Genomic DNA, 14,631 nt, shown 5'->3' on the forward strand with positions numbered 1-14,631 from the left:
CCCCACAGGGGCACAGGAGACTCAGCACATGACATCTCATTCTGAACCCTCCCGAGTCCGTAATAGCAAATGGTGAATGCGTGTGGAATGAGCACAGGGCGCTGCTCAGTCACTTTGGCAACGTGCCACTGTGCCAGCGCTTGGGAGTCGCGGCGGTTTCTCGCAAGCAGAGTACCCTCCTGGAGTGACTTTTCATACTGTCCCCATTGTCAGCAAGAAAACTGGAGTCTTGGTTGCCTCTGCACCCACAGGTGATGCCCAGAGTCCCACTATTGTGTTGGTGGAGATGGCCAAGAATGGCCAGCTAAAAAAAAGCGTCACATTTAATACGGGACAATGCTCAGTCCTGAGACTTTAGCAGTTACGCTCAGGATTACACTCCACGGCTTCCCCAGACAAAATCCTGAGATGCCATTGTCTTGGGTCCCACAATGCCCCTGGAAACAGTTCCCTCCAGGCAACCATGGGTGACCACTCTGTGTATGATCTGAGGCTGGCATGTGTCCAAAAGTACAAAGGGCTTTACCGGTGCATCTCAGGGAAACTGGGTGATTCTAGTCATACTCAAGCCCCGGACCCTGGCTAGGTGAACACCTGTGGGGTGGGGGTGGGGCTGCTTCTGCCTCAGGAAGCCATCAGCAAGCCAGGCCAACTGGAGCTCACCACAGACCCTTCCTATGGACAGCCTTACTGTCTTGCTTGGGCCAGTAAAGAGCCTGTTTGGAGAAAACTCACATCCTTAGAGGTGTTGGTGGAAAGCAACCTTAAGGAGCATCCTTTCATGGATGACTAACTTTGAGATGAAGGCCATGGAACTGACTTCCTAGAACCTCAGGGTTTCCATCTGTAAAATGGGCCATCACCACCGCGTCTCACACAGCTCTAGCCAGCTTCCACCCTGAGCAGCTGGAACCCTCACTGGAGGCACACTGATCTGACCAACTTTAATTTCTTTATCCAGGCACCTGTGCTTGTGGCAGCTCCTCTGTCACCCTGACAGGTTATGGTGATGTTAAGTTTGTGGCCAGCTTCTGTATCTATTTTTTTAAAGCATCATCATATCCGCTTGGTCTGGCCTGCATCCTTCCAAGCTACTATTTCTCCTCCGGGACATTCACGAAAAGTGCCCCTGGCAGACGACAAGCACAGGATGCCCAACAAGAGCCCTGGGTACCAGTCATCAAGAAAAGGCAGGGACAAAATCTCTCCACGGGTCTTTTCCACAGCCACATTGGTCAAGCCCATACCTGCCAAAAGAGGAGCAGTCCCACCTCAGGGCTAGATTCTCTTCTTAGCAAGTCTCCCTGTCAAGGACCAACATGACTCTGCCACCATCCTTGGGTGCCTACTGCAGTCCAGGATTGGTCATGGGCAGCCAGAGGTCAATAATAATAACAACAATAGCTGCTGTTGTTACTGGAGGTGTGAGGGACTAAGAGGCAAGAAAGCCTACAAGAGTCACCCTCTAGTGGTGGCTTTTGTTATTCCCCACTGAGGGGAATGCAGGTTCCTGGAAACATAGGAACAACAAATACAAGAGAATTCAAATAATGATGAGGAGATAACAAAAGGGCTAAGGAGCCAGTCTAAAGATGACCCCCAAAGCTACAGTGGGGTACCACCTGAGCTCAGTAAGAATAATGACCTCAGTAGGTCCACTCCACAGTGGGCAGAGGGAACATGCCATTCCAGAAGACCCACAAAAACGTACGTAGAGTTCATTGCTCAGAAGTCCCAGGGTAGAAGGGGTTGAGACTGTGATTGTCACGGTCTAAAATCAGGCGGCAGGGCAGTTACACGGTGTCGTACTAGTGCCCCGCGGGTTACTGACCAATTAGAAAGGGAAATGAATGAAATAAATCCAGAAGTTATTTCAGTGACCTGGAGCCTCCCCCGCAGTGCACAGGTCTGGAAGTGTGTGTCCCCAGAGATGCCACAGGCAGCAGGCAGCTCACCCCATACAGAGCTCCTGTCAAACCTCAAGTTGGGGTCTAAGAAGGAGAAAGCCAGCCGATTAAGAATGTAGGTCGGCCTACAAGACAATGACTCGGAGTCTTCTTCACAACATAGACTAGAAGTCAGTGTGAGGGCAGGCGAAAGAAAAACCCTGGGATATCAGCCTAGACAAAGAGATTGAAGCAGGAAAGACGACAAAACTGGCCGTATCATGGCAGACTATTCAGCCGTAGGAATAAAAGTTGAGCACACTCAACACAGACATCAAACACGTTCTGGGTAAAAGCAATCAGCCTCTGAGGACCACATACAGCTGACCTTCCTGAAGATAAAATGCCATAAAAAGACAGCTTGCAGTCAGAAAGTAGGCTAGTAACAGCCTGTTCTTGGGGGAGGCTTGGGAGTAATGTTAATTCTCTACGACTCATTGCGATAAGGGATGTGCGATTATGAGTCTGTTAAAAACAATGAATTGCCTAGTTGGCACACTTCCTCGGTCCCTCCCTCTTTTTCTTTCGCAGGACCAGGAATTGATCTCTCCTTTGTAACCTACTGAGCTGTAGCCCCAGATTGTATTTTAAATGATGGAACTACACAATACTAATAATTAGTTGTGTCTCAACAAAGCTGTGTTTGAGAGCGAGGTAGATGGACAGACAGACAAACAAAGATAGAGAGACAGACGCTAAGGAGACAAAGTAACCAACATTTTCATGTCAAACACTTACTTGGATCCTGGACTGGGGAGAAAAGCAGGTGTAAATGGCATTTTAGGGATTACTGGAGAATTTGACTATGGAGTCTCTATGGTAATGTTATCAGACCGGTGTTTTCTTGGAGTGGTAATGGTACTTTGATATCTTTCCCCCTTGATTTACAATTAGAAATACTCGCATTTAGAGTAGTGGTTCTCAAACTGTGGGTAGTGACCATCAGAGAACACATCATTCCAATGGTCTTAGGAACTGAGACACCACTCAGTAGCCAAGTTACAGTTAGGAAGTTGCAATAGAAAGAAACTTATGGTTGGGGTTTCCTAAGACCACAGGAAATGTGCATTTTTTGATGGTGGTGACCCATAGGTTGAGAACCATTGATTTAGAGCAATCAGTCAGGAATTTTGCTTTAAGAAAAAGGTGGGGTGTTGAGGCAGGATGAGATCGTTCATAAACCGACACTGGCCTAATGCCAGTGACATGGTAGGTCCGTGGGACTTTGTTATGGAAGGCCCTCAACTTTCATAAATTTACAGATCCCTACAGTACATACTTTCACATTCTGCCTTTTGCCTATGATTCCAAAGAGTCATCCTTTTTGCAGGATTTTTTTTAAACTAGAGACTTGGTGATCCTCCTGATTTGTTCACCCCTTGCCTGATTCTCCTCCACTTTAGTTAACTGCCACTTCCACATGCTGGTATCCTGACTGTCCCCGAGCATCTCTGTTGTCACCAAGAACACAGACTACTTGCTAAGCCATAAGTGACGTCATGAGGGGCCAACAGCCCCTCTCCCAAGTGTCTTTTACCATCCCCTTCCCCAGGATCTCCTGGATCCTGTGCCTCTGGCAGGGATTTCCTATAGGAAAACCCTCTTCATTCCCAGCATTGTTGGCATAAACCTGGGCTCCTTGGGACGGGCCATGCAGATCCCTCCAGTCCCATCCTCTGCCCTCCTATGCCCACCAACTTAAAAAGTCATGCCATGACCCATACTTGGCCTCTATGGGCTCTTTGAAAGCTTCACCCTCCTTCCTGCCTCTAGGCATCTACACGTTGTCCCCCTCTGTCTGGAACATTCCCTATCCCCATCTTTTTGTCAAGCAACCCTTTTTGCTGCCTTCCCCTCTTTAGTCTGGCATCTTTTCTTAAGAAGCCCATTACTGCTCCCTTCAGCATCCCTAGCTTGGCTTCTCAGTGTGCACACTTCCTCCTGCCCTTACTGTTGATGAGATTAAACAACTCTTGACCCATTGTCCTCCCACAGCTAGGGTGGAGCCTTGCTGGGCCTCAGAGCCTAGCAAAGGCCTAAATGTGCAAGGGGGTATGCATGACTAAAGTAAAGGCCTGGGGAAGGGCTGCAGAGATGCAGAAACTTGGCGCTTTCTCCAATTAAACTGCCTTCTTCAACACATGCCCTGAGTCCTGAGTCCCTCCTATTTTTCTTTGTCTCTTTTGGGGTAGTCATGAAGCCAGAATAGTGGAAAGATGGATTACAAAAAGGCTCAGGTAAAAGTGTGCCGGAAAAGAACATACAAGCTAGGAGAGATTGGCAAGGTTATTATAGCCTTTGCCCCTGGGCTCTCTCCCAACCAGGAAGGTGTTTATTCTATCCAGGACCCAAGAGGCAGCACCCTTGATGACTGCAGTACTGAAGCTATCCACTGGGCGGCACCAGACCACAACCACCTGTGCCCATCCACCCAGGTCTCGCAAGACTGGGCAGAACCCTCAGGAGTTCTTGGGCACCCTGTCATGGGTACTATTTATGACACAGAATGGTAGGGACATCAGATGCTCCTGCCCCTCCCTGCTACTATTCTTTCCCATTCACCTGCTTAAAGAGAGAGAAGCCAGCAGGTACTTTGCAAATCACAGGCTTGGTCACTGTGACCCCAAATCATGCCTCTCAAATTGTCAAGTAGCTCTTCATTCAATCATATTTCAATTATTGTCCACATGCATGCACATTCCAGAGACTGAACCCTGGGCCTCGGAGACAGTAGAGAAGACTCTACCACTGACCCATGCCCCCAGCACTCGGTTATTATCAAGAGCAATTGAGAGTTGTGACTGACAGCCTGGGATGGAGAGTAAACCCCCTGAGTACTGAAGAATGCTGTGTACGCTTAAACATCTGCTGGGCCCTGCTGTCTTTAAGGGAGATGCTCTCAACCTATTGATAGTTAGCCTTTAGAGCTCTTTGGATAATTAGCTCTAGAGGTTCACACACGGCAAATGCTGTCTTTTCATAGCTGGAAAGAATCCTAGAGGATCTACTGTATAGTTCTGGGATGCAGGAAGTAGATGCAGATTTATCCTTTCTATGTATACTACATTGTTTATTTTTGTTTCTTTGATGAGGCTTTAACTTCAGGGTTATTATCCAAAAAGAATATTCTGCTAACCTGCCTATGTAGAATAGTCACTGTGTACCAGGCCTAGGCCTTGGAGCTGGCCTTCCCTGGGAACCCAGTACCACACACCCTTAGCAACTCTGTGTGTGTGTGTGTGTGTGTGTGTGAGCATACATGGGTAAGGCAGAGGCCAATCCCAATCATTCTAGACTTTGTTTTCTGAGACAGGGCCTGCCATCACCCTAGAGTTCACCAACTACACTAGGCAGGCTGGCCGGTGAACCCCATCAATCCTCCCATCTCTGCTTCCTCGGATTACAAGATCCCCACCATGGCCTGTCTTTTCTCTGCGTTCTGGGGACTGGACTCAGGTCTTCAGGCTGCGTACGAAGCTCTTCACCGTCTGAGCTCTCTCTCCAGCAGCCAAATTTTATTCTCTTAACCAAAAGAGTGTTTCTGCCTTTTATAGAGGTGAAATGTGTTGATCTTAGGAAACTTGAAGAAAGGAGAAACAAAATAAAAATTACTCGTGTCCTCTGGTCAAGCTTTTGCAACCTCAACGCTACTCATATATTCAAGCTAGTAACGCCTTGCTGAAGATGACGCCTTGCTGAGGAGGCTGCCCTGTCCACTGTACAGTGAGTGACATCCCTTGCATCTACTCATTGAATTCATTGACTCTGCAGTGGTAATGATCAAAATCAGAGATGTCACCAAATGTCCCCAATGGAGAAACTTGGACTGAGATGGACTCTCTGGTCTTCCTTCCTCTCAGAAGCTCAGTTTCCTTCTTCTAAATAGGATTGTATCCCCTTATGCACACACATGTATACACACGCACACACACATTTGCACACACACGTCCACACGCACACAATGGCATGCACACATTTGCGCACATACGTATACATATACACACATGCCCACATACATGTGCACACACATTTGCATACATGCACACGCACATATGTGCACACCCATGCATACATGAGTACAGGTTCTCCTGGAGGTGAGAAGAGGGTGCCATCCCTTGGAGCTAGACTCTAGTAACTCCAGCTGCTAGAGTTACAGACTGTGGAGAGCTGCCTGTCATGGGTGCTTGGACTTGAACCCAGGCCCTCAGGAAGAACAGTACACTTGGTCACCAGGCCATCTCTCCAGTCCCTTCCACTTGATTCAAGTTGGAAGCGTTTCTCAGTCATTACATTTTCTTCAGGGGGATGCTCTTTATTGACTGTGTAATGTCACTGATGGGCTAATGTCCAGCACTGGAGGCCATTCTACCTGTCCCCTACCATTGGACAGTTAGATTGGGTCCAGTGTTCCAGGGGTATAAATAATACTTGTATGAATGGCCTTCCATAGAAATCAGAATACATATAAATCTCTGAGTACATTCCAAGAACAGATACAGGAGAAATTCCTCTGTCCAAGGCCTACAGCACACTGTTAAATCAGCTTCCAGATCCTAAGCTAGCATGTACTAAATAGTTGAGTTTCCCAGTACGGGAGTCACATCTCCTTGGGGAAGGAAGAATGGGGAGCTGTTTCCAGTGTTCTTCCTGATGGTGCTGGGGGAGCAACATGGTTTAATCATGGTTAGCTGCAGCAGGGCAGGCCCATGTCTTCAGAAACACTCTCAAATCAGATGACAAGTCATCTTCCCTTCCAACACACTCATTGGCTCATGGAGAGGGTGGCTCAACAGGACACACACGTCAGGGTTGATTCATGACAAGTGAGGTGAGCAGGGATTTGATGATATCAGGCTCAGCCCTGTGCACTGTTAACTAAACCTCAATCCCCACTAGCCAGACATGGTCTCCAGTAGCAGCACCTCTATTGGCGTCTTGGAATGCACACCCTGCTCACCTCAGATCGTACACAAGAGTCAAGAGACTTGAAAGGCCTGCCTAAGACTAGGCCTTGAGTTCTCTACCACAGTTTACTGATCCAGGGCTCAGTCAATGTTCGGCTCCGAGAGGACAGCTTACTAAATTTCCAAACGCAACACCCTTGGCTGCACTGAAGTTGGCAGTCACAGCTTAGCTGATGGCACTCACAGAGTTCAGGGTCTTTCCCTCAGTGACCACACGGAGGCCACAGCCTACACAGCTACTTTTCTCAGCAGGATTACTACTGTGGCCATCAGCCATCAATACCATCACCCCTAAGGGCTGCCGCACTGATTCCCGAGAAAGTATGGCAGGGATTGGAAGTTTCCTTAGGAATCTCTTAATTTGTAAGGAGACTACCTCCACCCCCACGCCCCCGCGCCCCTGCTTAGATGCAGCTTCCGGCAAATAAGGAAATCATAGGATATTCTATTGGGTCCACTATGACCCTCCACTCAATCTCATGAGCTTGCTCCCCTGTGGTCCCAGGCTCATAGGAATACTAATGATTCCCATCTCATGATGTCACACGTGTCAGTTCTGATGGAGACAGCAGTTTGGGAATCTTAAAACATATTTCAGCTGGGTATGGTGTGCATGCCTGCAGTGCCAGCTCTTGGGAGCTGCAGGCAGGAGGATCAAAAGCTAGAACTACATAAGACCCTGACTCAAAAGTAAAAGCACACATTAGTCTTTGCCTCCTACAGCTATGCTTACGCCATGTGAGTGAGATGGTCGCATTTTTCTGTAGACAGCAGAGGACTACAAGGACAATGGCCTGGCTGGCTCACACTGCTAACTTGACAGGAAATCTGGACTCATTGAATTTGTGGGTAGCAGAGTGGATCTCCCTGCCCTGACAATTATAATCCATTAGCTCCTCTTCCAAATCTCCCTCAATTTCTAGAAAACCAATGAACTGCAATTCTGTAACCCATCCTTCATCCAAAACTGTTAGGGCAACCCTGGGCTACTTTCCACTGAAGCAGAAGAGGGCTACAGTCCCTGACTCCCAACTACATCCTTCCTGAGCTAGACACTCAGCTGCCCCTACCTCCCTTGGCAGCACCTTACCTGGGAATCACCGGTGGATTTTCGGAGACTCATGTGGGCAGTCTCTGGAGGGTGCGCCGGGGTCCCTGATGCGTGGTATCCATTCACTGTGGGGACAGAGACACAGCTCAGATGCTGCGGGGGCCACAGACAGGCACCCTGGACTTCCAGCCACAGCAGCCCTCGCTCTCCCACCTCCTCCCAGGGTTGTGGGAGTTCTCATGTGCCAGGGCCCATCTATTGGAATCTGATCTGCAGCTAAGGGCTAAAAAAGAATGGAATCCTGGCAGCCAGTGTCCTGAACTCTCAGGGGATGGACTTTCTTCTAAGGAGCCCAATCAGGAGAAGCCAAGGTCATCAGAGCCCAGCAGCCACCACAGGTGCTGATGAGGGGGCCTGTCTCTTCCTCCTGAATCAGGTGGCTCCCCTACCAGAGCCCTATGAGTTCTCTTCCTTCTCTTTCTTCCTGGGGGACTTTTCTACCCTCAGACTCTGAATGCTGTCACGTACGTATGGATGAATACTCTTTATCAAAAATGCTAATTCAGAGTTTGGACCTTCCAGGACTTGGAAATGTTACACTAGGTGTGTAGCAACCATCCAAAGAACCAAACTCTGAAAGGCCCTCAGCTTGACTGGATTTAGAGTTACAGGGACACACAGCTTTGAGCATCACTGGAGGCTGCTTCCGGGGAGGTTTAACTGAAGAAAATGAAGTCTAAGTGTGCTTAGATTGACTGAAAGTCAGGCCAGGGGTCCTGAAAAGTCTGGGGAGCAGACTGGCTTTCTTCCCCCAACTCCCCCTCTCTCTCCAGATGTAATGTGACCGGCTGCCCCATACTCCCTCGCCATGCCTTCCCGGTTATGAGGGACTGCATCCTGCCAAATAATGAAACAAAATAAACTCTTCCTTTCTCATTTGTATGTGTGTGTATGTGTGCACACACTCAAGTATGCACTCTCGGTGCGGGCTGTGTGTGTGTGTATGTGTGTGTTTTGTTGTGTTTCCCAGGTCAACCTCTGATGTTGCTTTTCAGGATCCTTGTTATTTAGGGACAGGGTCTCTCATCAGGACCTGGGGCTCATCAGTTGGGTTAGACTGATGACCATCAAGCTCCGGAGATCTGCTTGCCTCTGCCTCCCCAGTGATGGGGTTACAGACACACATGGCCATATTGGCTTTTTTAAATGTGGATTCTGGGGATGAAACTCAGTTCCTCACGCTTGTACAGCAAACACATTCCCCAGTAAGCTGTCTCCCAGCCCCTTAGGTTGCTTTGCCACGTGGTTTTGTCACAGCCATGAGAAAATTACTAATACATGCTCTCACATCCAAAGCTCGAAAGTATATTAATGTTCAAAAAATTTAGATTTTGGATTTGGGGGATAGGATGTTCAACCTGGGTAATGGAAAGAGGATGGGATGGACTAGTTGTCGTGAAATTTGGCTCTTCTAATTAATAAATGACAATCAACAACATGAATTATTGAGCCTCAATTTTCCTAAAACAAAAGCAACAGGGCCTGATGGCTCACACCTGCCATTCTAGAGTGCAGGAGTTCAAGGTGGGAGTGAGTTATGGACCAACCCGAGCAACTTAATGAGATGATGTCTCAAAATAAAAAATAAAAAAGGCCAGGCATGATAGCATACACCTTTAACCCCAGAGCCTGGGAGGCAGAGGTAGGGGGATCTCTGTGAGTTCAAGGTTAGCCTATTCTACATAGTGAATTCTAGACCAGCCAGGGCTATATAGAAAGTTTCAGAGTTTTAAGATGACATCATGAGCGGAAAATTTTATGCCATGAAACAAAGTTTAAAATATTGTGTAAAATTATCTATGAGTTTTCTATTTATACTTGGATCCCATCCCCCAGGTGGATCATTATGTATAGGTGGATATTCCCAACTAGGAAGCATGGCTGATCTGAAAGCATTTTAGCTAAGGGACACCAAGTCTGGAATGGAGGGTGGCCAGGGTTGAACCAAACCATGGCAGTGAGTTGGCAAAGACAGTTCTAGGTAGAAACATTTTGCGCTGGGGATGTAGCCCATCTTCTATTGCTGGTAGCAAACAATCCAGAGTCATTTGCAAGCAGGGCAATACTCAATAGCCCCTGTGTAGCTTTGCCTCTCCCCAACTTGTAAGGTCAGCTCTAGACTCCTGAAGAAGTTTGGGCAGGCATGTTCTCCTCTCTCTCTCTCTCTCTCTCTCTCTCTCTCTCTCTCTCTCTCTCTCACACACACACACACACACACACACACACACATGAGAAACTGATACATATCAGGGTTCCATCCAGCGCTCGGAGAAGAAAGTACAATAATTCTGCTTGGCCAGCTCCATAGCCATGGTCCTTACTCAGCTCTCAAATGTTTGGCCAGATGTTCATCATATTAACTCAGTAAAAAAAAGCAGCCAGAGAGGAGAGTCTGGGACTCTACAAGCATCAGAGACCGAGGGAACCAGCTCAGATGGGCAAGAGGCTCTGTCAGGAAATCAGCCATAGTAGGGCACCATGTTGCCAAAGTGGGACACCCGGAAAACGTTTGCTTATCAAATAGGACAGTGTCGAAATGGAGAGAATGCAGATGCTAGAACAGGGCATGGTGGGCCACACCTGCAATCCCGGCACACACATACGAGTGTGTATACACGTGCTTGTGTGTGTATGTGTGCACATGTGTGCGTGTGTGTGTGTGTGTGTGCTGGGAGGGTTGAAGCAGGTTAACAACCTGTATAGGGAACACCATGCCTCAAAAAGAAAGGCCTGGAAGTGTAAGATGGAGGTGGAAGCCTTGGCACACGCTTGGGCTCTGAGACTGATTAATAGGCAGGCATAAAGACAAATGAGATCTGAGCCATTTAATTTAAAGGACTGAGTGAGGGACATGTATAAAACATCCTACCCTATAAACAAAGAGGACAGCATTTGCCAAGAAAGCCGTGGGACCTTTGAAAAGTTAACCACGCTTAAGCCACAAATAAACTGCCAGTGCACGGCAGAGGGCATGAATAATTCAGGCCACATTCTTTGACCAGGACACAATAAAAGTAGATATTAATAATGAAAAATAAACACACAGGGCTTCCAACCACTGAACTTCCAAATAGTTGGAAACTTAAGAAAATGCCCTCTTAAGGACTGTCAGCCTAAAAGAGAACTTAAGAACATAATTACACATTGTTTAGAAAAGAGTGAGGAAGAATGGGTTTAAATGAGTGGATAAAGCCTGCATTATAGTTTTAGGAGAATTCATAGCCTTAATTATTCTATTACTGAGCCCAAAGCAACAAAATTAAGTGGAATCAAAAAAAAAATTAAATGACCTCTAAAACAAAGCAAGGAAAACAGGAGGCAGGCCCAGCGAGGGAAGTTAATGTTAATAGGGAAGAATGACACTGGCAACCTAGAGCTGGTGCTCCCTCTCCTTCTCCTCCTTCCGTGTGTGTCGTTGCATGTCTAGACATGAGCGTGTGTGCGTTTAGGGTCTGGTAGGAATCATAACAATAAGAAAAGGAGATGAAGTAGCTTAATTTGAGGGTAACCACAAATGCTTAAAATTAGGAATTCAAATACTTAAGCACAACAAATACAGGCAAGAGTTTTTTCTTTTCCTTTTTCTCTTTCTTTTTTTTTAAAAACTATTATTTTAAATGTAAAAGCACATGATTTAGGCCGGGCGGTGGTGACAGAGGCAGGCGGATCTCTGTGAGTTCGAAGCCAGCCTGGTCTACAAGAGCTAGTTCCAAGACAGGCTTCAAAACTACAGAGAAACCCTGTCAAAAAGAAAAAAACAAACAAAAAAAAACCCCATGATTTCTAATTGTAGACGAATCAAATCCACCCCTTCTATAAGATTCAAATTATCAAAATTACTTCAAGAACACTTGCAAAGGGAGGGGAAGGAGAAGAAGGGGAAGAGGAAGGAGGAAGGAGAGGAGGAAAATGGGAAGATACTGGGGAGGAAGAAGAGGGACAGGGATAGGGGAGGGGAGAGGAGAAGACATTTGAAAAGTGCATGTTTACTAGAAGGCACCAGGCCTAGATGGTTTTACTAGCTAAATGTGCTGAAGCTCTAAGGAAATGGCCAGCCATAAGCTATTATCCCAGACCAAGAAACATACGGCAGGTCTCTCAGCCTGCACACTCTGACCCTTTATAGCACGGAGACATACCATAGCTCAGTCTGGTGATAAACCAAACATTTTCTCTGAGTAGGTAGCGACGCCACTATCTTTGACATCAGTGGGTTCCTATAAGCCCAGGTTGTTCCATAGCTTTTTGAGGGCAGAGGCTGCCCTTCCGATCCCCACTCACTCCCTTCCCAGCAACCATCAGGCACGTTCTATAAGCTGCATCCTGTCACCTAGCCCTGGATCCCTGGGCTCATCTGGCTCCCTTGGCTCTCTGCCCTGCCAGGAGCCAGCGGATGCCCAGGCACTCTGCCTTTAATCCGGCCCCTTGTTCTTCCTTCAGTTCTAGCCTGTCAGCTGCTGGCTAATTACTGCTCATGTCAAAACAATTACTGGGAAGAAAAACTAATTTTCCATTCAACCGTTTCTCCCCACACAGCAGTTTTCTCCTGACCCCATCGTGTTACGTGTCCCTCTACTCCAGGCAGGACTGTTCAGAAAGCCTACCAGTGAAAACGATAACGGTTGAAACCCATGAGATCCAGGACCCTTTTCCACGAGCACCCCACTCTCTGGGCTCCTAATTCACCAGCCACTGGCCACAGGATAAATGAAGCCCAAGTGGAAGACTTCCAAGGCCTCCTCCAGCCTCTGAGAGGGAAGTAAAACTGATCAAGGACTACACAACCATAAAGAGCATAGAACAGGCTGGTGATATAAGAAAAAAGCATAAAATGCCAAACTCAGGGGTTTCTATGACTTAAAAAAGGGAACGAAAATCTCCAACTGGCTGGTAACTACAGTAACTTCAAAAATAAACGCAAACGCAGGCACCCACACATTGACTTCTGCTTCATGGCCCATCAGACAGAGGGCTTGAGGGATGAACAGTGAGAAGGGGCAAAAGACACTTGGAGAGAAAGGAGAAGGAGGTTGGTGAGGGGATAGCGGTGGCACAGGGAGAGAGGGCACAGAGAGACTGAGGAACAAAGCCAGCAGCCTCTGCTTCTCGGAACGCCCCCTCCCAGAAGCTCTGCCTTCTCTTTTCAGCCCCAATTCCTGTTCTAAAAAGTTTCTTCCCAAGCCCTAGCACCCAGGGTTCTGTTGCCTAAGGAGACAAAGGGGCAAAGGAATAGCCCAGGACACCATCATGCTACTCCTGAGGCTCTCGCCTGACTTGCCATCTCTATGGAAAGAGTGCAGTCATTTATCCTCCTGGTTAAGAAACCCGGGAGCTCCAGGGTTTGTTGTTTTAGAAATCCATCTACTTGCTCTTATTCCTGCCTTCCAACCCCTCACATCTGTCCGTCTGTCCATTTGTCCATGCGTACAGATGTAGATACATATATATATACACACACACACATATATATATATACACACACACATTCACTTATCTACCTAACCATCTATTCATCTATCTATCCATTCATCTATCCATTCATCCATTTAGCCATCCCTCCCTCCATCCATCCATCCACCCAACCATCCATCCATCCATGCATGCATGCATCCATCCACCCATCCCTCCACCCCATACATTAATCATATTGAGGCATGTGCTGTTTCCCTGGCAGTAACACAACACCACTTTTTTTTAAAAAAAGATTTATTTTTTTTATTATGTACACAACATGCCTTCTGTGTATGCTTGCATGCCAGAAGAGGGCACCAGATCTCATTATAGATAGCTGTGAGCCACCATGTGGTTACTGGGAATTGAACTCAGGACCTCTGGAAGAACAGTCAGTGCTCTTAACCTCTGAGCCATCTCTCCAGCCCCACAACACCACTTTTAAGAGAGTTCTTTACACGCACTTATGTGTGTTAAGTATATCATGGGCAGAAGTGTCCAACACACACACACACACACACACACACACACACACACACACACACACACACAGATTCATCGAGGGCACTCTTGAGAACCACAGTTGCAGCTGCAGAAGCACACTAGAGCGGGTTCTGCGCTCTGCACCTGGTTGTAAGCAGCCATATGCTGCACCTTCTACCCCCAGCATGCCCCAGCATGCCTTGCAGGAGCCTCTTCAACTCAACTTCTTCAGAGAATTCAGTCTTCCTTGGACCATTCGGAAGGATAGTTTTACAAGAATAACCTTTCGCTCCAGAAACTTCTGTCTGGCATGTTGGTCCTTACTACCTGTCTTGGCTGTCTAGGATGTAGACTGTGCTCCCAAAGATAAAGTTCCCAGTGTATTTTCTTCCCTCGGTTGTGATTGGGTGAAAAAGGCTGTGAGATCAACCTCTTCAAACTATCTGGAGGCTTATCCAAACAGGATCACAGGTCCTAAAGGAGTGCAGCCCCTTTCCAATAGGAAGCACCAGGCCTCCTCGCCCGATGGCAACACAGAGGTGTGATTGACGTGGTGAAGCAGGCTTTCAGCTTGACCACGTGCTAATCTGCAATGCTGGAGTGTCCTGCTCCTGCATGCGAAGGCAAGGCATCCAGAGCTTCCAGGCTCAGGGCTGAGTACGAGGCCGTGGCTTGT

At 47.4% G+C, this 14,631-nt stretch overlaps 1 protein-coding gene across 6 annotated transcripts in view; it reads right to left on the reverse strand.

Moving 5' to 3' along the window:
• Positions 1-14,631, reverse strand: part of Gas7 (growth arrest specific 7) — a 231,923-nt gene that overhangs the window by 38,697 nt on the left and 178,595 nt on the right. For 3 of the 6 annotated variants that reach the window (XM_075992118.1, XM_075992119.1, XM_075992120.1), the window contains exon 4: positions 8,001-8,086. The exons of the other annotated variants lie outside the window; for them this stretch is intronic. In XM_075992118.1, coding sequence (XP_075848233.1) covers positions 8,001-8,086 — 86 coding nt within the window. The remainder of the gene's footprint in view (positions 1-8,000; positions 8,087-14,631) is intronic. 6 annotated transcript variants of the gene reach the window in all.

This window comes from Microtus pennsylvanicus, chromosome 11 (genome assembly GCF_037038515.1).
Source record: "Microtus pennsylvanicus isolate mMicPen1 chromosome 11, mMicPen1.hap1, whole genome shotgun sequence".
NCBI classification, from domain to species: Eukaryota; Metazoa; Chordata; class Mammalia; order Rodentia; family Cricetidae; genus Microtus; species Microtus pennsylvanicus.